The following is a 23679-nucleotide window of genomic DNA, read 5'->3' on the forward strand; positions in this document are numbered from 1 at the left end:
GCGGCCGCCATTTTGGGCAGCGCGGGAAATCGCGGAGATGCGGTTCGCGCATGCGGCCGCCATTTTGGGCGAGCGTGGGAAATCGTGAAGATGCGGTTCGCGCATGCAGCCGCCATTTTGGGCGAGCGCGGGAAACCGCGAAGATGCGGTTCGCGCATGCGGCCGCCATTTTGGGCGAGCACGGGAAACCACGAAGATGCGGTTCGTGCATGCGGCCGCCATTTTGTACGAGCACGGGTAGCCTCGGAGATACGGTTCGCGCATGTGGCCGCCATTTCTGGGCAAGAGCAGGCAGGTTTTATTTGTCACGTTGATTTTTTTTTTATATGTAGATACTGGGGCAACCCTGAAGTGCGACTTCTTTGCCCAATACATGGGTCAACCTTGAAGCATGACTTCCTTGACCCGGGATGTTGTAAAACGTCCAAAATTACCTTGGGGTGCAGCATACTGGCTCGACCTTGTAGCGTGACTTCCTTGAGCCAGTACATGGGTCGACCCGGGACGTAGAAAGACGTCCAGAATGTTACGTGGTGTGTGTAGATGGGTGCTAGACATGTGGGTCTTCGCCTTCTCACCACCTAAGGGATGGGACGGTGGCAGGGTGGTGTGGGACCCTGCCATCTATGTGGTGTTGGTGTGTGATTTCGGTTCGATTACTGGTGTTGGTTGTGCATCCAACGCATCGGAATCTGTGTACAGTGGTACCTCGGTATAGGACCGCTTTGGAATACGTCGAATTTGGTATACGTCGTGTTTTGACGAGTAAAAATGTATTGGGATACCACGTCTTGCTTGGGATATGCCGCGCTTGCTAGAACTTGTATGGGTCGGGATGAGTCACCAAAGCGACATGCGCGTCACTGATCTTGCGGTGACATACCGTATGCCGAGAACAACAATTTCGACGATTGTGAAAAAAAGAAGCCATCAAATCAGCTAACGTTGCAAAGGGGGTGAAATTTTTTCAAAACAAGCAAGAAGAAAAATTGTTATTAATATGGATAAACGAAAAACAGTTAGCCGGCGATAGTGTTTCAGAGGTTATAATTTGCGAGAAGGCAAAAATGTTGCATGCTGATCTTTTAAAAGACATACCAGGAACGAGTGAAGATATTAGTGAAGTGTTTGAATCCAGCAATGGCTGGTTTGATAATTTTAAGAAGAGAACTTGCATACATAGTGTTGTGAGGCATGAGAAGGCGGCCAGTGCCAACAAAGACGCTGCAAAGGAATTTGTTACTGAGTTTGGGGAGTTTGTAGAGGCTGAGGGTTTTGTTCCCCAACAAGTTTTTAATTGGGACGAGACAGGCCTGTTTTGGAAGAAAATGCCAAACAGGACCTATATCACACAGGAGGGGAAGACATTGACAGGGCACAAACCAATGAAGGACAGGCTAAGTCTCTTGTTGTGTGGCAATGCAGGTGGGGATTTTAAACTCAAGCCTCTACTAATCTACCATTCGGAGAACCCGAGGGTTTTTTTAAAACATAATGTACAAAAAACCCAGTTACCAGTCATGTGGAGGTCAAACTCAAAGGCTTGGGTGACGAGACAATTCTTCAGTGAGCGGTTCAATGTCTTCTTGGTTCTTTCGGTAAAGTCACGTAGAAAGAAATTAATAAAATAATAAAAATAAAACATAATAAAATAATTCTCACGACGTTTCGGCCACAACGCAAGTAGCCGTCTTCAGGTGAAGAACAGGTCTGTCAAGGAGACAGAATCTGAATGGAACGCTCCAGGTTTGGAGCGACTATTTATGTTGGGATGGAGGAGCGAAGAGCGTCTTGACAATATAATTTGCATATCAAGAGGAATTTAGCAAATTTATGGAAAATGCAGAAATGCGATTAGTGCTACTTGTGAAATGCGTAGGGGGTCTGGCGAGGGGTTTAAAGTCACTTTGCCCATGCATTATGCAGGATTAGCATCAAAGGGAGGAAGTGAGGTCAGAATTAATAAAGGGAAGGAATGTTAATAATATGGCGCAATGGGAACTAGTGGTAGGAGGCTTGCAGTGGAGCAAAGAATCCATTCCTTGCGGAGAATACAAGATATATAGTCAATGTCAGTGAGTGGACTGCGGTCTGAAAGTCACCATAAACGTGAACACAATGAGTTAATATCCGAAATGGTTTATTACGTCCTTCCAATGATTGCTGAACCAGAATTCATCTTCTCGGTTGAAATTGTCTCTGTGTTTGTATATGTGGATCGCCTCATGGACGAATCTCTCATGGTAGCCGGATGGCTTTCTGTCTTGGAGAAGCAATATCATGTGAGCCCACTGAATTGTAAGAGTGATCTGCCATGGCTGAGGTGTTTGTCCTACCGTGTTTCAAATCTGCTTTATGTTCACGGATGCGGTCCGAGACATGCCGTTTGGTTTCTCCAATGTAACTGCTACCACAGAGGAAACTTAGTTTGTAAACGCCAGGGTACTGTATGTCTGGAACTACGTCTTTTACAGACGGGACCAGATCACAGATTTTGTGTACTGTGTTGAATCGGACCCGGATCTTGTGTTTTACCAGGATTTTGGAGATCTTTTTTGTGACCCCAGCAATGTAGGGTAAGGTGATGGTTTGAAAGGCTCCTCAACAGGATCCTTCTTGATGGTTGGAGTGATGGCTTTGCGGATTGTGTAGTCAGAGTAACCATTAGCCTTAAGAGCTTGGCGTACGTGTTTGAGTTCACTGGCAATGTGTTCCTGGTCGGAGATGCATTGGGCTGTATGGTATAGATTATATGGCTTGCCAAAGATACATAAAGAAGATACACCTCTTAGTCCCATTGTCTCCACTATCAACTCCCCCACTTACAAACTGGCTTGTTTTTTGTCTGAAATCCTGCAGCCGTTCACTGGAAAAACCACCTCTGCGGTACTAAACTCCACTGATCTGGTATCGACAATCAAGGGAATTTCCCTGTCCCCAGACGACCTGTTGTCAGTTTTGATGTGGTTTCTTTATTCACCAAATTTCCTGTACCTGACACCATCGCAATCATTGAAGCCCAATGCATCTCCGACCAAGAACACATTGCCAGTGAACTCAAACACGTACGCCAAGCTCTTAAGGCTAATGGATACTCCGACTACACAATCCGCAAAGCCATCACTCCAACCATCAAGAAGGATCCTGTTGAGGAGCCTTTCAAAACCATCACCTTACCCTACATTGCTGGGGTCACAAAAAAGATCTCCAAAATCCTGGTAAAACACAAGATCCGGGTCCGATTCAACACGGTACACAAAATCCGTGATCTGGTCCCGTCTGTAAGAGACGTAGTTCCAGACATACAGTACCCTGGCGTTTACAAACTAAGTTGCCTCTGTGGTAGCAGTTACATTGGAGAAACCAAACGGCATGTCTCGGACCGCATCCGTGAACATAAAGCAGATTTGAAACACGTTAGGACAAACACCTCAGCCGTGGCAGATCACTGTTACAATTCAGTGGGCTCACATGATATTGACTTCTCCAAGACAGAAGTTCTCTGCAAGCCATCCGGCTACCATGAGAGATTCGTCCATGAGGCGATCCACATATACAAACACAGAGACAATTTCAACCGAGAAGATGAATTCTGGCTCAGCAATCATTGGAAGGACGTAATAAACCATTTCGGATCTTAACTGATCGTGTTCACGTTTATGGTGACTTTCAGACCGCAGTCCACTCACTGACATTGACTATATATCTTGTATTCTCCGCAAGGAATGGATTCTTTGCTCCACTGCAAGCCTCCTACCCCTAGTCTCCCATTGCGCCATATTATTAACATTCCTTCCCTTTATTAATTCTGACCTCACTTCCTCCCTTTGATGCTGCTAATCCTGCATAATGCATGGGCATAGTGACTTTAAACCCCTCGCCAGACCCCCTACGCATTTCACAAGTAGCACTAATCGCATTTCTGCATTTCCCATAAATATGCTAAATTCCTCTTGATATGCAAATTATTTTGTCAAGACGCTCTTCGTTCCTCCATCCCAACATAAATAGTCGCTCCAAACCTGGAGCGTTCCATTCAGATTCTGTCTCCTTGACAGACCTGTTCTTCACCTGAAGACGGCTACTTGCGTTGTGGCCGAAACGTCGTGAGAATTATTTTATTATGTTTTATTTTTATTATTTTATTAATTTCTTTATACGTAACTTTACCGAAAGAACCAAGAATATGAATCCCTGCAGTCACGAAAGCTTTAAATCGAAATTTGGTTCAATGTCGTGTTTGGGCCAAGTGTAAAACAATATTTATAGGAGAAACAACTGCCTCTAAAGGCCCTCCTTCTAATGGACAATGCTCCTGCACACCCTCCAAGCTTGCAGGACGATGTGCTGCCAGAGTTCGACTTCATCACTGTGAAGTTTTTGCCCCCTAATACGACTCCTCTGATTCAGCCCATGGACCAGCAGGTCATTTCAAATTTTAATAAACTGTATACCAAAGCCCTCTTTCAGAGGTGCTTTGAAGTGACCTCTGACACAGAATTAACCCTCAGAGAGTTCTGGAAAGAGTATTTTTTAAATTGTGCACTGTATAACTCTTATACACAAAGCCTGGCAGGAAGTTTCCTACAAGACCATACTCTCTGCCTGGAGGAATTTGTGGCCAGAAGCCGTAACTGCAAGGGACTTTGAGGGCTTTGAGGCTGTGCCTATTGTTGAGGATATTGTCTCCCTGGGCAGGTCCATGGGCCTGAAGGTCAATGATAATGATGTGGAGGAGTTAGTGGAGGGGCACAAAGAAGAGCTGACCATTGAGGAGCTGCGGCAGCTTAAGAGGAAGGAACACCAGGTGAAGATGGATGCGCACTCTCTTCAGGCGAGGAGGAGGAGATAGAGGAAGCCCCTACTTCACTTATTAAAGAAATATGTGGAAAATGGATGGCAGTGCAACATTTTGCAGAAAAATACCACCCCAATAAAGCTCTAACAAGCCGTAACAGTATTGTGTGGAATGATCAGACAATATCACACTTCAGGAACATTCTTAGAAGAAGGAAAAAACAAACTTCAATGGATAGGTTTTTAGTAAAACTCAAACCTGATGAGCCTCAACCAGGTCCAAGTCAAGAAAAAAGACAGAAAATAGAAAGAGAAAAAACCACATAATTTCTGCTTCCTGAAGTTTTAATGGAAGAGGAACACAGAAGTCCGACCAGTGGAGGTGGGCTGCAGAGGTTTTGTGGCAACATCTACAACCAGACTGCTTAGAGACCTGGGAATTAAGGGCCAGAGCCAGCATTCGGCAATCAGAGCTGTATCGGAGGCGGCAGAAGGCAGCAGTCAGTGGCTGTGGATGAAGAGGAAAGACCCCAGCTGGGCCCCGAAGTGAGAGGGCCAGGAGGTATGCGGTCAACAATGCTTGACTCGGGGAGGAGGACGCCCCTGCCATGCATAGTCCCATGGGATGTTGGCTATCAACAACAAGGCAACTCCTATGACTAATTGGGAATGGGACGCAAGCGTAGGATTGATCACCCTGTCGCTGGCCGCCTTTGGGGAGGGTGTATAGTGTGAAAGGCCGAAACACCCTAGGAACCAAAGGTACTCTACTGACGATGCGCTCCCCAAATTTCACCAGGCTCACTGTTCATGAACTCTTGGAAGTGCTTGCACAAAGGATAGTAACATCTCATCCTGTGTTCCTGGAATCTTCCAAAAAATAACATCTCCTCCTCCCCTTCCTCACCACCATCCTTGTAGGCTATCAACTCCTCTCAGCAAGGTAAAGTGATGTTAAATTTTATTTTGATTTAAATTTATTTATGCATTTATTTTTATTTATGTATGCATTTAAGTAATAAGTAGTATCTAAATTATATATACAACCCCATTAATGTATAAGATGCCATATAAAATATAATTTCTTATACTCTGGAACGGATTGTTTCCTTTCCCTTTATTTCTTATGGGAAAAATTTGTTTGGTATACGTCATTTTCGGTATAAATCCAAACTTCTGGAACGAATTAACGACGTATACCGAGGTACCAGTGTATTTTTTTTTCTTTTCTCCCGCCGGGCAGAATACAATCATCTCCACTACCCTGGGGCCGGGTGGCTGTTGTGTCTGACGAGCTGAGGTGCGTGTTCGTGGTGCTGTGCCTCAGCAGGTTTGGGTTTATTCTCGTCACAGGATTCCAGCACCTGCCACCCTTGGAGTCGCCGGTTGTGCTGACTGGATGTGGACTTGAATGGGGGTGTGGAGCGCCCGTCTGTCTCTCCTGCTCTTCCTGTTGCTCAACTCCTGGGGAGGGGCCATGCCCATTTTGGGCCTTTTTCAAGTTCCCCCAGGACCTCCGGGGAGAGCGTGCTCTCCTCCCCTGGGGGCTCGGCCATGCGAACGCGCTCGAAGACTGGCCGCTGTACATGAATCTCACACCTTGATTGCCTACATCGTTGTTCAAATAGTCACATTCATATGTCGGTGCGTGTGTAATTTTCACACGAGTGGGCTGTGCTGAGGGGTAAGCAGGTTGACCAGTTCTTCTTGATGTGCATGTGTTGTTGTTGGTTCCCCTCGTTCCATACGTTCTTCCCTTCCCCCCTTCTCGGTATGTGTACATATGTTTCTCGCGGTATTTATAATAGGTCGTCGGTTATTTATTGACTTTGCTTGTTCGGAGGCACACCTTTCAATATTTTCACGATTGCGTTACAGGCGGGACGGCTGGGTGTTACACGGGGAGGGGGGGGGGTGATGTAGTGTAGAAGAACAACACTACTGTATTGGCTCGGTATTGGGGCTGTAAGCAGGTGTCACGGGGGTCGTGTCAGGCCGTAACACTCTGCGCGATCCCGACTGGACACGTGACCGGATAGAGGAGGGCCAGGGGCCCCAGGGGGGTCACGTGGTTGAGGGCTAGGGCCTTCTTGAAGGATCGGGAAGGGGGGCGTGGCCTGGGGCGGAGCCAGCCACGCCGGGGTGGTTATAAACGGGGCGTGGACGGAGAGCTGGGCTGTTCTGCTATCAAGTCTGGGATGAAGCCACCATCTACGATCCTCGGTCTCCGGTCCAGAAATGTAATATCCCCGTGTGTTAGATAAGTTAGGAATGGTGGTTACCACCTTATGTCGTTAACCTGTTAATATTAAGAGTTGCCCGTTGTATTTAGATAATAAATAGTGTTGCCACCAAAGTTCCAGTGTGCGCCTGAATTTAACCCACTACAGTTTAAATACATCCTAGTTTCATAGTTACATGAATCTCATTGGGCAATTATGTGGCTAAAGAGAGAACACAGCAAGAGATGACAAATCGTGGTGCTGCCTTACATAGAGACCACTCAGATGTTGTCTCGAGTCTCTGTGATCTCTCATGGCTACATATAGGACAGGCAGAAATAATCCATCTGATACACTCTGATGGTTAAATAAAGTATGTTAATAAATAAATAATGGATCTATGATGTTATACATGAGACAGTCCACATAAAGATGAGGGTCTCCCTGTGTCCTATTGGCCATGAAGGTTATTTCACCAAACTTCACGACGCTGGCCTAGCAGGTGAGTGACGGAGATGGAGTACAGAACTACAGTGGATTGTGCTTTCCACTTCTGCCTACAGCACCTACTGCACATTTTGGATGCGTGGTTGTCACACATCCCAAGCACTATCCAGGCCTGACCCTAACTTAGCTTCTGAGAGCTGATGGGAGTGGGCACACTGTGTCGATTTGGTAACCAGGTTAAATAAAGCGCAGCTGGAATAAACACACCCTGCAGTCTGAATGTAGAAATATTTTTTCAATTACAATAATGCTGAATAATGCTGAAGGAACATTCAGGTGCTGTACTGTGGTAGTGAAACCAAGATTCTGAGTAATGCTAGAGGACCATTCACAGATGTTGTGCTGTGGTATTAGTATTAGCAATGGTGATGCTGCACACCACGTGCTTGTCTTATTGTTTACAGAATGGAGAGATCAGATTGTGGACATCAAATCAAACGAACAGGATTTGGCAGCGCCCTACGACTGCAGCTCCGTCATGCACTACAGCATGTACGTGTGTGTGTGTGTGTAACATTACTGACCGTCTCTGGTTTGGCAGCGGAGGTCTCACTCCGAATCAGTCGAGTGACAATATCTTTTCATCGGTTGCATAATGCTGTGTGGAAGCTGCCTGGTCTGTCACTCCGTACGAAGCTTCAGGTCTTCTCGGACACGGTCATTCCCTCCCTTCTTTATGCTTGCGAAACGTGAACCCCCCCTAATGGAGTATATTCACCGGTTAGAAACATTTAGGCTGGCCTGCCTACGATCCATCCTGGGTTTAACCAGGCTGGATTGTGTGAGGAGTTCACAAAGATCTGGGCAAAGTCCCATCGGTGAGCTCCTTCGGCAGGCAAGGCTGCGTTGGCTGGGTCATGTAGCCCGCATGCCCAGCCACCGCATGCCTAAACAGATTTTGTTCGGCCGGATCGAGAGGGATAAACGGGCGCAGCACAGGCTAGAGAAGAGATGGATTGATGTGGTACAGGAGGATGTGGAGCTGAGTGGACTTGCCAATGACTGGTACCAGCGGTGTCAAGATCGGCCTCAGTGGAGGAGGCTCGTGAAGGACGCTACTGGGCAGTTTGAGGCAGTTGCCCTCCAACAACAACGGAGGGCGGAGGAGCGATGCTCACAACAACGAGCGGAGCGCCGGGTGGCTAAAGCACAGCAAGTTGGCACAGTAGGGGGCACAGGTGGTGCATCAGCCAGCCATCTCAGTTAGTCGACCCGTGGCACCTGGGTCTGCCCCGTGACCTCCTGCCAGCGGGCGTTCGACACTTCACATGACCTCAAGGTGCACATGGCCTGGCACAAGCGTTGTGGTGACGTCACCACCACTTAGTGGCGAATGGCGGTTGTTGTAACATTACTCCACATCTGGACACAGTCCCATCAGTGAGCTCCTCCGGCAGGCGAGGCTGCGTTGGCTGGGTCATGTAGCCCGCATGACCAGCCACCGCATGTCGCTGCTGTTTGGCTGGATAGAGGGGGCTAAACGGGTGCGACACAGGTTGGAAAAAAGATGGACTGATGCATCACAGAAGGATGTGAAGCTGATTGAACTTGCCGAAGACTGTCAAGTTCACCAGCAGTGTCAAGATCGGCCTCTATGGAGGAGGTTTGTGAATAACTTTATTGGTCAGTTTGAGGCAGTGGCCCTCCAACAACAACGGAGGGCAGAGGAGCGTCGCTCACAACAACGAGCAGCTAAAATGCAGCAAGTTGGCACAGTAGGGGGCACAGGTGGTGCATCTGCCAGTCATCTCAGTCAGCCAACCCATGGCACATGGGTCTGTCCCGTGACCTCCTGTCAGCGAGCCTTTGACACTTTACATGGCCTCAAAGTGCACCTGGCCTGGCACAAGCGCCATTGTGACGTCATCACCACTTCGTGATGAATGGCGGGTGTTGTGTTTATATAGGCTATGTGCATGAGTGTTCTATGTCATCTGTGTGTATGATTGGGTTTATGTGGTCTGTGTATGTAGGCTGTATATGAGTGTGCTATGTATGCTGTGTGTATCAGTGGGTTTATTAGGCTGTGTTTATGTAGGCTGTATATGAGTGTGCTATGTATGCTGTGTGTATCAGTGGGTTTATTAGGCTATGTTTATGTAGGCTGTGTGTATGTAGGCTGTATATGAGTGTTCTATGTAGGCTGTGTGTATTAGTGGGTTTATTAAGCTGTGTTTATGTAGGCTGTGTGTATGTAGGCTGTATATTTCAGTTTCATTTATTTGGTTTAGCCCTGTGAGCCATTCGGCTCTTGAATCGGGTGCAACCACAACATACAAAAAACAGGAATGAGAAACATTTGGAAGTGACTACGTGCAAACAGAAATATCCAGGAAAAACCTGCCAAAATCTTCCAGAAAAGGCACCGGATATCAATGCTGTGTGCAAAAATTTCAGTGGGATGCAAGTCAAACAATAACAACCATAATAAAATTTAGATTTAAAGATAATCAGTTTAACTCTGTACTACAACAAACAAAAATGGCTAAACCAAATCCCTTTTCGAAATCACCAAAATAAAGCTATAAAAGCAATGTAACAGTGATCATAGGAACTGTGATTGAAATTTTACAATAAACGATATACATAACATGTACTACCAAACTTTGCAAGCTATAACTGGCTGCATGAGTCACTCCATCAAAGATCAGCTCACTATAATCAATACACAAGATCATACTTTGCAGCAGTCATCCGAAGTGAAACATTTGATTTCAGGCCACCGAATAGCAGTGGCAGCTAGGGGTGTACAACTCCTCTAGAGCAGTTTTGAGGGAAGATCTCACAGTTAGTGATCCAAGTTGCAGCATTCCAGACCCTGGGGCATCAATAGCAAAGGCTCTTCCTCCAGTATTTGTACGGCAATAAGGAAAGTTGAAGCTGGTAAATGAGCGAAGACATTAGGTCACATTTGTTCTTCGAAACAGTGCGGAGATCCAGCAGGTAGTCTGCGGAGTACATCGCGAATAAATAAGATCTGATGCACAAACCGTCGACCATTAAGAGATGTTAAGTTTGACCCAATGTAGAGATCACAGTGTGGGTCCTATATGGGCAGTTCAATGCAAATCTTAAGGCCGAGTGATACATTGCGTCAAGCTTATTCAGTACAGTACTGGGGGCTGATTTATATACGATGTCACAGTAATCAAGTAGTGCTTGTGTCGATACAGAAAACCAATTTTTATTTTTGTCTTTTTACCAATATAATCAATGTGATCTTCAAAATTAAGTTTTCAATCAAGGATGACCTCAATATACTTATAGATCTTTGACTTGCTCTATTTGATAATTATTTGAGCAATGTAATTGGGGAAAAATAACTTCCTGCTTTAGTCCTGGTGAGAAGCATAGCACCTTAGTTTTAGAGGTATTCAGGACTAGTTTAATAGCAACTAGCTGATGTTGTAGTTTGTTGAAATCAACCTGGAGCTTAGCAATCACGTCATCTGGAGAGCGGCCAGCAGTAATCAGTATCGTGTCATCTGCAAAAAGATTTACCCTGGAATGATCCAGGTCAGTGCCCAAGTCATTGACATAAAGAGAGAACAAGAGGGGGCCGAGGATGGAACCCTGTGGAACCCCTTTTTTATCTTAACACTGTTTGACCTCCAACCATCTGTGAATACAGTTTGGGTGCGAGAAGAGGTAAATTTTTAACCATTCTACTGCGTGTTTGGAGAAACGGAGGCAACTTAGTTTACTAAGCAGGGTGTTGTGGTCGACTGTATCAAAGGCTTTGGACAAGTCAAGAAAAAGACTGGCGCAGTATTGCTTATTATCAAGGCTACTGTAAATGTGATTCAGAGTCTAATGCAGCAGATGTGGTGCTGTATTTTTTTCGGAACCCAGATTGTTTTCGATTTAATAGATTGTTGTCGGACAGGAAACTGATAATTTGGTAGTTCAATAATTTTTCCAAAATTTTCATCAACGGGGACAAAATTGAGATAGGTCGGTAGTTATTTGGATCATCTTTAGGGCCCCCTTTGTGAAGTGGACAAACATATGAGTGTGCTATGTAGGCTGTGTGTATTAGTGGGTATTTTAGGCTGTGTTTATGTAGGCTGTGTGTATGAGTGGGTATTTAGCTGTGGTTGTTGCTATTGTTGTAACGCAATCTATGACTCCGAGGCAAGTTGCTGTTAGGGGATCACGCCACGTTTATTAAGGGCTTACGCCAGGTTGTTAAGGGCACACGCCGAACCAACACCCCCCTAGCCAATAACTCCCCAGGGGACAGGGTACTGGGATCCCTACACCCCGGCTAACCCGGCTCTCCACCCTGCCCCGGCCCGGGACTACCCCCAACCTCGGCCGGTCGGGCGGAGTAGCCTCCCCTAGCCTCGTGTGAGGACCAACTCCCCGAGTCCCCACTCCTACCCCCAACCAACCCCGGTTACATCCCGGGTCCCCCTTTAAATATCCCCCTGGGGGCATGACGTCACCGTCCCCCACGGCCCGCCTGACGTCACGTCCCACGACGCCACTCTCTCCGAGGCGCGCGTGACGTGATGTCACCCACTACACCTCTGCACTATGAATGCAGGCTGAGCACGTGTATCTTGCAGGTTGGCAGGCTCTGTGGATGAGCGCAATCCAACGATCATCCCCAGGGACGTTCTGTCCATGCTGCACATGGGAGAGAGCAACACGCTGAGTTCCTGCGACGTGGTCAAGGTGCAGAAGCTGTACGGCTACGAGGCGGAGGTGCATGCTGCTCCTGCAGGTTGGGCCGTGTTGGGTTTTAGTGAGAACTGTTGGCCTCTGTGTTGGATTTTAGTGAGGACCGGTTGGTCTCGTGATGAGCTGTGCGTCCATCCCTCTGTAGCATTCTCTCTGGTTCCATGGTGACTCCAACCCTGAATCAATGCAACAGTCTCTTCCACAGCCATACCCAAACTTTGAGAAGAAGTTACGTTTTTCACTTTTGCCATTGGTTTAAACCAAATATGAATGTTTTTTAAATATGATCCTGTCTTGGATATTGTGGCACACCCACCATAATAGGATTGACATAAGTGACTAAAACCCAAAAAAGCTCGAAGTATTTAGCAACACTCTCCATGTAAATTATGTTGTGAGTTTACTGTGGCGATTCTGATTACAGACACGTTATATACCTCGACTTCTCCAGGCTGTTTGTAAGAGCTCTGCTGAGAAGGGAATCCATTATTGGGCGTGTGTTGGATATTGCTATGGAAGCTTCTCAGTGGCGTGAGGAATTCAAGCTGTGTGAACTTCAGACGTCGCTCCGTGGCCGTGCGTGGTGCCATGGAGTTGTTTCCCCCCCCCCCCCCCCCACTGTGTGCGCTCACCTGGCCCTGTCTGTATCGGCACTCACCTGGCCCTGTCTCTGTGTCGGCAGCGGTGGTCCAGAGGAGCAGAACCTCAGCTGATGAGGAGGCGCCACTGGACAGCCGTGTCGGCGTTTGGAAGGCGAAGGTAACACGGAAGCTCACTTTGTCTATTGTAGCGAAGCATGGGGATGGAATTAAATATGTTTAATCCATTGCTGCACCATGGATAAACACGATACATATGTAAACACAATGAAAATAATGTAAATTGCACTTAGCCAGACCAGTGCAGGAAATAGAATAAACCTGCGCTGCATCCTGCGCCACCTCAGCACATGGCCACAGTGCACGCTCTCGCACGCCCGCTCTCTGCGTGGCGCTGAGTTTAGCTCTTTAAAGCCCTGCCTCCGGCTCCCTTCTTCTTCTTCGTTGTCTCTCTGGTGTGTCCTCTGTATCATTCTCAGAGGGCTTCACAACAACTCAATGGTGCGGTCAGTGCAGCACAATGCACCATCAATACAGTACAGATTTTTTATGGATTTATATCTAGCATTGAAAACACATGTTTCATAGATTTAATTGCTAAACATGGTTGTATGTGCAGCTAACCAGACTTGTCAGCCAGCCAGACCAGGGGTCCCTTATGAGTCCGACTAGCCGGGGTTTTACTCTACCAAATGTATCACATGGATGTTCCCTTTGTGAGTTACATTAACTATGAAATCAAGACTGCACCCTGGTCTTACCGGGTGATTCCTCACGTCACTAACTCCTACTCGTTGGGTGATTTCAAGTTGCAGGTCACTGCAAAATGCCGCATCTTGCTTCAAAATGCCGCATCTTGCTGCAAAATGCCGCATCTTGCTGCGTGCAGGTTCACAAGCGCATGGACAGTGCTGCAGTCACAGCTTTGGGGGGGTTATTTATTTATGTTCATAGAGCCCCTGTAGCTCGACCTGAATAGTGGCTGACTTGAGTCCAGATTAGAGAGGTTTTACTCAAACACACACGAGAAGGGAAGTCAGACGAGAGGCTTTCAACACAGTTCTTTGCAGCAACATTGAAGATGTTTATTTAAGAAACGAAACAGGAGGATTTCTCCTCAAATCTAGCTATCGCCTGATGATGCTAGTTGTAATTACTAATAAAACGTCGTACTCAGATTATAAATGTTGTGACTTTGCTCTCCAATACACCGGCATGCTGTACTAGTGTAATAAAGGTCGTGGAAGCGACTTCTGGAATCCGGTCTTTATTTGTCTTTCTTTACAACACTCCTTCACGCTGCTGACAGACAGCGTGAGAGGGATAGAGAGAGCGAGACACGCGCGGCCACGTGGCAGCCTGGACCCCCGCTCCCGCGTGGCCTCTCCCTCCGTTCGTTCCAGTTCTGACCACGTGTGGTTCGTCTCCACCCCTATTTAATACCCGGGTCACGTGGTACCTTTCCACCAATCCTGGTTAGCCTCTGGAATCTTCCAGACTCCATCGTAGGCTCCCGGGACCACGCCCCTGACTCGTCTCCCCATTGGCTGTGGCTAAAGCCAGCAGAACCAATCCTCTACTTACAGCTGTCACCTTCCCATTACGTCAGGGCCACGCCCCTAGGCTTCCCCCCCCCCCCATTGGCTATGGACCAGGACCAGCAGAGCCAATCATCGTGACGAGTTGTGATCCGTCAGCGACCCGGATATATCCTCACATTACACTAGTATAGTGTTGTAATTACGGACGAATAAACTTCTTTATGAGGCATACACTGTTTATTGTCTTTCTTCGACACGGTCCCTAACACACAAGGGGTATACGGTCCCCTTACCCGATACCTAGGGAGGCATGGCCTCCGGACTTGGTGGGACCTAGTCACGAGTTACCCGCTAACCTAGCGTCCTCTGGCTGGGACCTAGGGGAGGCTAACTGACCCGACCGCTGGCTCGGTGGGTCCCCGACCACTGGTCACACGGAGCTTCAGCCCTTAGAAGGGCTGCAAGGCTTGGTTCCAGGGTCCTGTCTATCCAGGATCTATTCTCCCCTGACCACTGGGTACACTAAGCCCCAGTCATTAGAAGGGCTACAAGGCTTGGTCCAGGGTCCTAGCTATCTTCAGCCCGGGCTTTGGTCTTCGTGTGGAGAGAACTGCCTCGAGTTCTCAGCGCTCTCCCATTTACACAGGTTCGTGGCTGGCTCCGTCCAAGCCACGCTCTCTCGTGGAACCCTCTGATTGGTCCTTCCCAATCGGCTTGGCACCTTCTGATTGGTCCTTCCCAAATGGGGGAATTTGCGTTCTGATCTGCTCTCACCTCTGCTTGACCCCGGGCATTTCCCCAGGGCGGTAACGCTGCTGCAACCCATTGACACTCAATGGTACTGCAGGTTACCGAATGGTGAGTGGCGATCACCTCTACACTAGCAACGAATTGGCATGTTACGTTTACGTGACAAGCCTTACTAATTGGCTGTGTCAGGTGATGGCGGGTTTAACGACACATTTATATATTTACGCTATCTAACCCAAAAAACCTCTACAGTATTCTGGATGACATTGGTCATGAAAGCGCACGTGTTAAACATTAAAGATGTTTTATTCCAAAAACCTGAATTGGAAAAAAACAGAGGAATAAATAAACAGAGAGAATCTGAACGTTTCCTATTTGGTTATGGCATCGTCGAGACAGCGTCGCAGCCACGCGGTGCAGCAGAGGTCCCCACGCTCTGCTCCCAAACACAGATGTTGCTCCCACATTCAACTCTGTGGCTCCCTATGCAGCTCTGTACTTTTACAGTGCAGTAAAGACAACATCGTGAACAGTAAACATTTTGTAATGTAATGCAAGGTTTTAACAACTTAAAAACATGTGATGATAAGCGCTTGTCAGTCTCATGCCAACTGGAGGCAAAGCGTTGTGTGATACTCAGTCACCATCAGCAGCCATCATCTATCCACTGCTGTGTGAAGGCCTTGCCAAGCTGCCGCAGTCTCTCTCGGTTTCGCGATGCTACAATCCATCTCACAGCTGCACACCAGCTGACTCTACCGCTCCATCTCTCTGTTTGACGTTCTTTTGGGCGCACTCGCTCCACCGGATGCCACTCCACCGTTCGTCTCGACCACCAGCCATCACCTCAACGCACCCACTCTTCCTAACAGTCCACGTGTATTTTGCAATCCCTGTTCCTCTTCCTGTATCGGAATAGAGTTGCAAGCATGCACCTCTCCATGTTGTTACATTTTGTCTGTCAATGTCCACTTTTCTTGTTCACAAGTCATAGCAGATAATACCCACTGATTAACACCATTCTTCTTTGGGCACATTGGAGTTGCATGGTCCTTTTCGTTATCCAATTAATGCTTTTAGAAACACTGCAACCTTCTGTTGTCTGCCACTTTGTTAGATCGTGTTGATCCAGATTCACCTTCAGTAACTGCGCTAGGTATTCCTACTTTGACCTGTTTTCTTCCAACAGCTGTTTCCAGTTGTTTAGGGAACTTGTTGCACGTTACATTTGGTTTGCTCACATTTTTCTTGACCACTCACAGCCTTCCTCATCAGATTATTATATCATTCCCTGTACATCACTTCCAATGGTTGTCATCATCACAATGTCATCAGCAAATCTGGGATTGAAAATATTTTCTACAGTGTGGTGCAGTAGTTACAATTATACCTCACAGCAAGAAGGCCCTGGGCTTGATTCCCAACTTTCCACGTGGAGTTTATATACGTTCCTCTGGGTTCTCCAGTTTCCTCCAATAGCTTAAAAACCCCATACAAACTGGTTATGTCCAAAGCAATGATGAAAGGCAAGGCCATACAGAAGGCTGTCTCTGGTGAAGGCCAATCAGTTTCAAAGACAATGCATGTGTGTTTGCATGTTTTGCCACAAGTATGTGTGGTTAATGCAAACTTGATGCCTTGCAAAAGTTATTTGGTATTTGATCATCTCAACACCTGTTTTATTAACAAAAAGGGTAAAACCTATTATTATTTTTCATCATTTTTGATACTGGCAAAAACGTCCCATAGATAATAACAATATTTTTTTTCTCAAATAAAATTTTTGAAAAATGTATTATGTTGCTGTGATACATGCCATAGGTCATATTCTGGAAAATGCTCAAGAATTCCCTCTACCTTCATACCTGTATATTTATATGTTGAACTCCTTTCACACTGTACATAGCCAACCGTGCGAATTGTAGGTGTGGGACAATGAAAAGGCATTTGATTCGGTGGGATTTAATGCAGACAATGGAGCTTTTACCAATCTAGGCTTAAATAAATATAAACAATCATAAATAACAAAAACATATAAAATAGGCACATGCTTTCGTAAAACACACACTCGCTATATGCTTAGTCATGTGTTATATACTTTAGTGTTTTTTTTTATTTGGAAGATAGTGACATGCTAAATTTTAGGTAATTAAAAAATCTACTGGATATTATATTTACTCATTATATTGGAGTGATGCATGTTTGTTTCCGTATTTTCTAATTTTCAGTATTTTAATTACAGTAAATATTTAAAATTCCACATTACACTATAAACATTCAAGACATTTTCACTGGAGGAGCGGATATAAAGTGGAGCAATACCTTCCCCAAGACCCCATTCGTATGCCAGGTTGTAAAGTTGACCGGCTATAGTCGTGCTGTTAAGAACGTGTCCAATATGAATGTAGCTATTGTTAAGTCACTTTAATCACTGGTCTATGTTTGTGTCCAGTAAATTACCATTATGACTGCAGTAATAACGTTACATATGTATTCCCGTTAACTGGTGTACACTGCTGGTTACAAGTTCTGCTGTTGACAGAATAATGTGACCGCTGTGTTTGTGTTTCCTCTGTCAAGACAAAAGAAGAAGTGGACGAGGAAACCGAGAAGAGAGGTAATGGCTGCCGTGACGCTCGCGCAACGCAGTGCCGGCTGCATTGGTGGCTGCGCTCCCCTCCAGGGAGACCCCCGTTGTGATGAACGCTCGCGCCTCCTCACTCTAAGCAAAGCACTCGACGCTACTCCAGCACCACATTGCAGTGTATTTTGTGTTTGAGGTCAAATGTACAGTAATTACCCCCTGTAGCTGCCGTTAAGCTTGGACCAGGGTGACATGCAAACCGAACGTAACGCATCGTAAAGTGGACGAACCTTCGTTGTGTCAACTCGTGACTGGAGTCCGCGTCTCGCCTTGACAGGGCTGGATTGGAAGGAGAAAACGGACCCACTTAGGAACCTCATCAAGGAGCTGATGGAGATCCGCTGGTGAGGAGCTTCTCTCTCTTGGGCTGTTTGCACCGACTCACTCCCACACACGAGTTTTCTAGTTCAACGCTCTCGAGGAGTCTGCAGGGATTTGGCTGTGTTGCGCAAATGAACCAGTCCCGAGTTTGTTTGTGTTGAACCAATTGTACTGAAAATTATGCACTCCCAGAATGTTAAGTGGCAGTTCCACTGCTGGATTATTTTTTCCGCCCGAGGATGACCGCTTGTGTTGCGATCAAAACGTCGTGATATTTTATTTTTGTTTTGTTTTATTTTTCTACCTACGTGACTTTACCGAAAGAACCAAAGAGTATGAATTTCTGCAGTCACGAAAGCTTCAAATCAAGGTTTTAAGATGTTGAAACACCAAATAGAAACCTTTTGCAAGGAATCAAGTTTGCATTAACCACGCATACTTGTGGTGAATATGCAAACAAACATGCTCTGATAATAGATTGTCTTTGAAACTGATTGGACTACACCAGAGACGTATTCTTTAGGGCCTAGTCTCACCAGTGTCAGACCAGAGAATGCCAACAGGTGAACAGTACAAAGACAATGCACTATCAGAGCATGTATAGCTTGGGGTGAGCAGCTACAAAATGGGACCTTTTTTGCCAGTATCAAAGTATGAAAAAATTAGAATAAGTTTTACCCTTTCTGGCAATAAAACAGGAGGTTTTAAGATGTTTAAACACCAAATAGAAACCTTTTGCAAGGAATCAGAATGTTTTTTTTTGGTTTGCATGTTCCCCAAAAGTACGTGTGGTTAATGTGAACTTGATTCCTTGCAAAAGGTTTCTATTTGGTGGTTGAACATCTTAACAACTCCTGTTTATTGCCAGAAAGGGTAGAACCTATTCTTATTTTTTTTATTCTGGCAAAAAAGGCCCCAGTTATTAATCAGTCTGCCTGCTTAAATAGATCCTGCTGGAGAGCATTACTCCAGAAGACTCATAGGCTGTTGATCATAAACGAATTTTCTTTACGCGACTTATTGTGTTCTCGTTATTTACCCATCATCCTCCATCACATCACAAGGTGAGTTTTATTAACTTGAAATGGCTTGTTAGTGTCAAATGTAGAGAGCTTGATTGTAATGATGTCTGTGCAGCTCAGCTGTGAATGTCAATGGCTGTTGTGTGACGTGCCGCCTGTGTGTGCTTGGCAGGTATGACGCCTCCTCAGTGCCCCGCCTGCAGAGCCTGCTGGACATGCTGTCTCAAGACCGCCCTGAGAAAGAGAAGGAGATGCTGTTTAAAGTATTAATGCAAGAGGGGGGTCCAGGTATGTTTTTATTTTTTCTGGACAGCAATTCAACTTGGGCTTTGAACTAATATAAATACAGGGCAAAAACTCACATTCAGAAATAGCACTGCCTTCAAAGGACACGTGTATAAAAGGTGACGTTTCGGGCAGTGGCCCTTTGTCGATCCTATCAAGTGCTATGAAAAGAGAGCATTGAGCTTAGCATCGCCTATCATTCACTTTACATTTTAAGGCAGTGTTATTGTCACGTGTGTTGAGTTTTTTGTTGTTTGTGCTTGTGCCCCACTGCCAACACAGTATCACCCAATTATTTGTTGAAATCCAGAACAGGAATATGTCACAGTGATGTACAACTGGGGATCGGAAAGGGATTGGCAGAATGCGGATGAACAAAAGTGAAGAAATGTTCTCATAATTCATATGAAGGGGGGTTTTCCTCCCACTTGTATAAACACTCATTATACATTTTTTGAACACATCTAAAAATAAAAACGCAATGCAGGACCCCCCTTGAAAAAGAGTCGTATGACTCGGTGTGGCTTCCCTGGTTAAATAGCTAAAAAAATAATATGCAGTCTGGAATTGAGATTGAATATAAATCTTGTAGAGGTTTAAAACTGAAATTGGGACATCTGTGATGGAACAAGGTTGTTGTGTAGTGAATGTGGTGGTCTTAGTTATGTCACAAAACAGCAATCTGTCATGTTATATTTACTTAATTTAGCCTATTCCAGCTTTGTGGTCTCAGAATTACAACTACTGTATATTGAAGGCCCGGTAGGCAAGGCATCAAGACTGTACAGAGCGTGCAGGAGCACTGTGCAGTGCTTTGTGGAATGGGCCGAGGGAAGTGCCTCTAGGTGGATCTGGAGCTGTTGGGCCGTTCCCCGCATGAGTTGAAGCTCAGCCGACTGGCAGCTGTGGAAAGGCTTGTGCAGAATTTGCCTCAGTGCATGACACTGAAAACAGCAGCACTGTTGTACGACTTTTGGTAAATTTGGACAGAAACTTGGAGAAAATGTGGGGGGAAATACAAGGAGAGATCAGCAAACAATGAGAAGAAAGGAAACAAAATTTAAACGAGAGAATTAATGATAGTGTAATGTGAGGATATATCCGGGTTGCTGATGGATCACACCTCGTTACGATGATTGGCTCTACCGGTCCTGGCCCATAGCCAATGGGGGAAGTCTAGGGGCGTGGTCCTGACGTAATGGGAAGGTGACATCTGTAAGTAGAGGATTGGATCTGCTGGCTTTAGCCACAGCCAATGGGGGGACGAGTCAGGGGCGCGGTCCTGGGAATGTACGATGGAGTCTAGAAGATTCCATAGAGGTTAACCAGGATTGGTGGAAAGGTACCACGTGACCCGGGTATTAAAAGGGGTGGAGACGGACAACACATGGTCAGATCTGGAATGAACGGAGGGTGAGGCCACGCTGGAGCGGGGTCCAGGCTGCCACGTGGCCGCGCGTGTCTCTCTCTCCCTCCCACGCTGTCTGTCAGCAGCGTGAAGGAGTAAGATAGGAGTGTTGTGAACGAAAGACAAATAAAGACCGGATTCCAGAAGTCGCTTCCACGACCTTTATTATAATAGCGTAGGGGAGATGCAGATTTTATACCAGATGGGAAGAGAGGCATTTAAAAAAAAAGGAAAAGATTACATGTTGAAAGAGAGAAAGAGGAATATATATTGTAAAAGAGATATAAATGTTCTTCTTGGTTCTTTCGGTAAAGTCACGTAAAAGGGAAATAATAAAATAATTTAAAATAAAACATTATTAAATAAAATTCTCACGACGTTTCGGCCACAATGCAAGCAGCCGTCATCAGGTGAAGAACAGGGCTGTCGGAAAGACAGCGTCCGAATGACCACCACCAAGCTTGGCAGCGTATATTTAAGCTGGGTTAGAGGAGGAGAGTGCCTTGACAGATGAATTTAGCATATTTATGGAAAATGCAGATGTGGGATTAGTCACTACTTGTGGAATGTGTTGGTGGTGGGGGGGTCTCAAAGTCATATGCTCGTGTATTATGTAGGATTAGCAGTATAAAGGGAGGAAGTAGGATTAGCAGTAATAAAGGGAGGGAAATTTTAATAGTAAGGGGCTGCAGCAGCCAAACTACCACGTAAAAAACTAAAATATAAACTACATCAATATCATCAATATACCCAATAATCTGAGCTACTAACAGTAAGTCATACATTACACTTCTATGTCGCAAAAAATATAATATGCCTCCAGCTAAACTTTTTTCTTACATCACACGGATATACCCTGTACTATACACTGCCATAGACAAACCCAGCATTAAATTATACACTGCATTACTATACACCACCTTAGACTATACATTGTAATATTACACTATGTGTAATAAAGGTCGTTGAGACAACGTCTTGAATTCAGTATTCTTTATTAAGTTCTGTTGGCAGACAGCGTGAGAGGGAGAGAGAGAGAGGGAGAGAGAGAGAGACTGCCACGGCCTGCCACGTGGCAGACTCCGGACCACGGCACCAGCGTGGCTTCGCCTTCGTTCCTCCAAGCTCTGACCACGTGCTGTTCGTCTCCACCCCTTTTAATCCCTGGCACACGTGGTGCCTCGCAGCCAATCCTCGGCCACCTCCCTGGAACCTTCCAGAGCCCATCCTCCGGCCCCAGGGCCATGCCCCTAACTCGCCTCCCCATTGGTTGCGGCTGAAGCCAGCAGAGCCAATCATCCTCTTCCAGGTGTAACCTTCGCATTACATCAGGGTCGCGCCCCTGGCTCGACTCCCCATTGGTTGTGGGCTGAGGCCGGCAGAGTCAATCATTATCATCCAGGTGTAACCAATTAATCATCCAGGTGTAACCCATTTATCATCCAGGTGTAACCTCACATTACATCACCCCCCCCCCCCCCCCCCCCCAGTGTAAAAAGTCAGCCGTCTCGGCTGGGAAAAGGGCGATGGGCCAACCCCTGCGACTAATATTTAGGGCGCCAATGACGCGTAATGAGGTAAGGTTAGTAGGGCGCCGAACAACGCGCAGTTGAAAATGAACATTTTAGGGTACGAAACAATGTGCGATGTTGGAGCAATACGACATTAGGGCGCCAACTGTAGCGCGTATAACAGAAGGGGTTACAGATAAAACATGGCAACGGTGTTAACGAAATGGGAGCGACTTTGATCGCGTGCGCGACGCCGGTCCCTCTCCCCCCATAGAGCGTGGTCGTCTCGCCGACTGGTCAGTAGGAGGGGGCAGTGGAGGAGGAGCGGGTTCGGCGTCCTCCGTGGATGGAACGGGCCTCGTCAGAGGTTACTCGTCAGGGGCCTCGACGCTCTTCAAGGCCTGTGTGTCTGCGGGGGGTAGAACACGTCCCCACTGGGGATCAATTGGCGAGGCAAGTGGCACATCAGGCACATCAGACCCCGGCAGGTCAGCAAGTGGGGATGAAGGGCCAGTGCGTGGTTCGAAATAAGGTTTGAGACGTGATGAGTGGACATACCAACGACGCAGTCCGTACTGGATGCGAATACTTTGGGGATTCCGGACTTCTATTAGTCTCACAGGCCCACGCCAAGGCCTGTGCAGTTTAGGGGACGTGCCCACAGGCACCTGAGGGCAATGGAGCCATGCCGCGTCGCCCACCGTCGAAGGCATGTCACGTCGCGATCGAAGCGCGTATCTCTCGTTCCGTGCCTGTGTACGGGCCGTTGCACTCCTGGCGGCTTCCCGTGCCTCCGTAACACGCCGAAGCGAGTCACGGACGTGGTCAGGCAAGGAAGGGGAGGGTTCCTTTCCCGCTGCACTGAGTTGCACATCAATCGGAGGCACGTTTTCCCGCCCATACATAATAAAAAATAGCGAATACCCCGTGGACGCGTGCGGGACCATGCGGTACGCCGACAGAACGCCAGGTATGTGCAAGTCCCATTCGGTCTGCTTTTCGCTCACTGTGTGACAGAGCATGGCCAAAAGGGTACGGTTAAATCGTGCCACCATTCCATCCGTCTGCGGGTGGTAAGGGGAAGTGCAGATTTTCTTCGTACCCAAAGCAGCGCATACGTCCCGGAGCAATTTAGAGGAGAAGTTACGTCCTTGATCCGTGAGTAATTTCTCAGGAGTCCGCTTATCCATCACGTATCCATTCAAGAAAGCCTCGGTGATAGACGAAGCCGATTGGTCGGGTAGAGGCCAGGCCATAGGCCAACAAGAAAAATATTCGACCCCGACCAAGAGATACTTATTACCCCTTGCTGATGGGGGAAACGGGCCGAGGATATCTAGAGCAACCAGCTCATTATCACGGCGTGCAGCGCGTGAATAAGATCAT

At 46.7% G+C, this 23679-nt stretch overlaps 1 protein-coding gene across 1 annotated transcript in view; it reads left to right on the top strand.

Moving 5' to 3' along the window:
- The window catches only part of LOC133359129 (astacin-like metalloendopeptidase), a 44340-nt gene extending 24485 nt beyond the window's left edge, over positions 1–19855 (top strand). The window contains exons 4-9 of the mRNA XM_061577523.1: positions 7931–8018; positions 12098–12255; positions 12895–12971; positions 17683–17719; positions 18024–18090; positions 19262–19855. Coding sequence (XP_061433507.1) covers positions 7931–8018; positions 12098–12255; positions 12895–12971; positions 17683–17719; positions 18024–18090; positions 19262–19427 — 593 coding nt within the window. The 3' untranslated portion in view covers positions 19428–19855. The remainder of the gene's footprint in view (positions 1–7930; positions 8019–12097; positions 12256–12894; positions 12972–17682; positions 17720–18023; positions 18091–19261) is intronic.
- The last annotated feature ends 3824 nt before the right edge of the window (positions 19856–23679 follow it).

This window comes from Lethenteron reissneri, chromosome 64, assembly GCF_015708825.2.
Source record: "Lethenteron reissneri isolate LAM-NWPU_2019-01 chromosome 64, ASM1570882v1, whole genome shotgun sequence".
Taxonomy (NCBI): Eukaryota; Metazoa; Chordata; class Hyperoartia; order Petromyzontiformes; family Petromyzontidae; genus Lethenteron; species Lethenteron reissneri.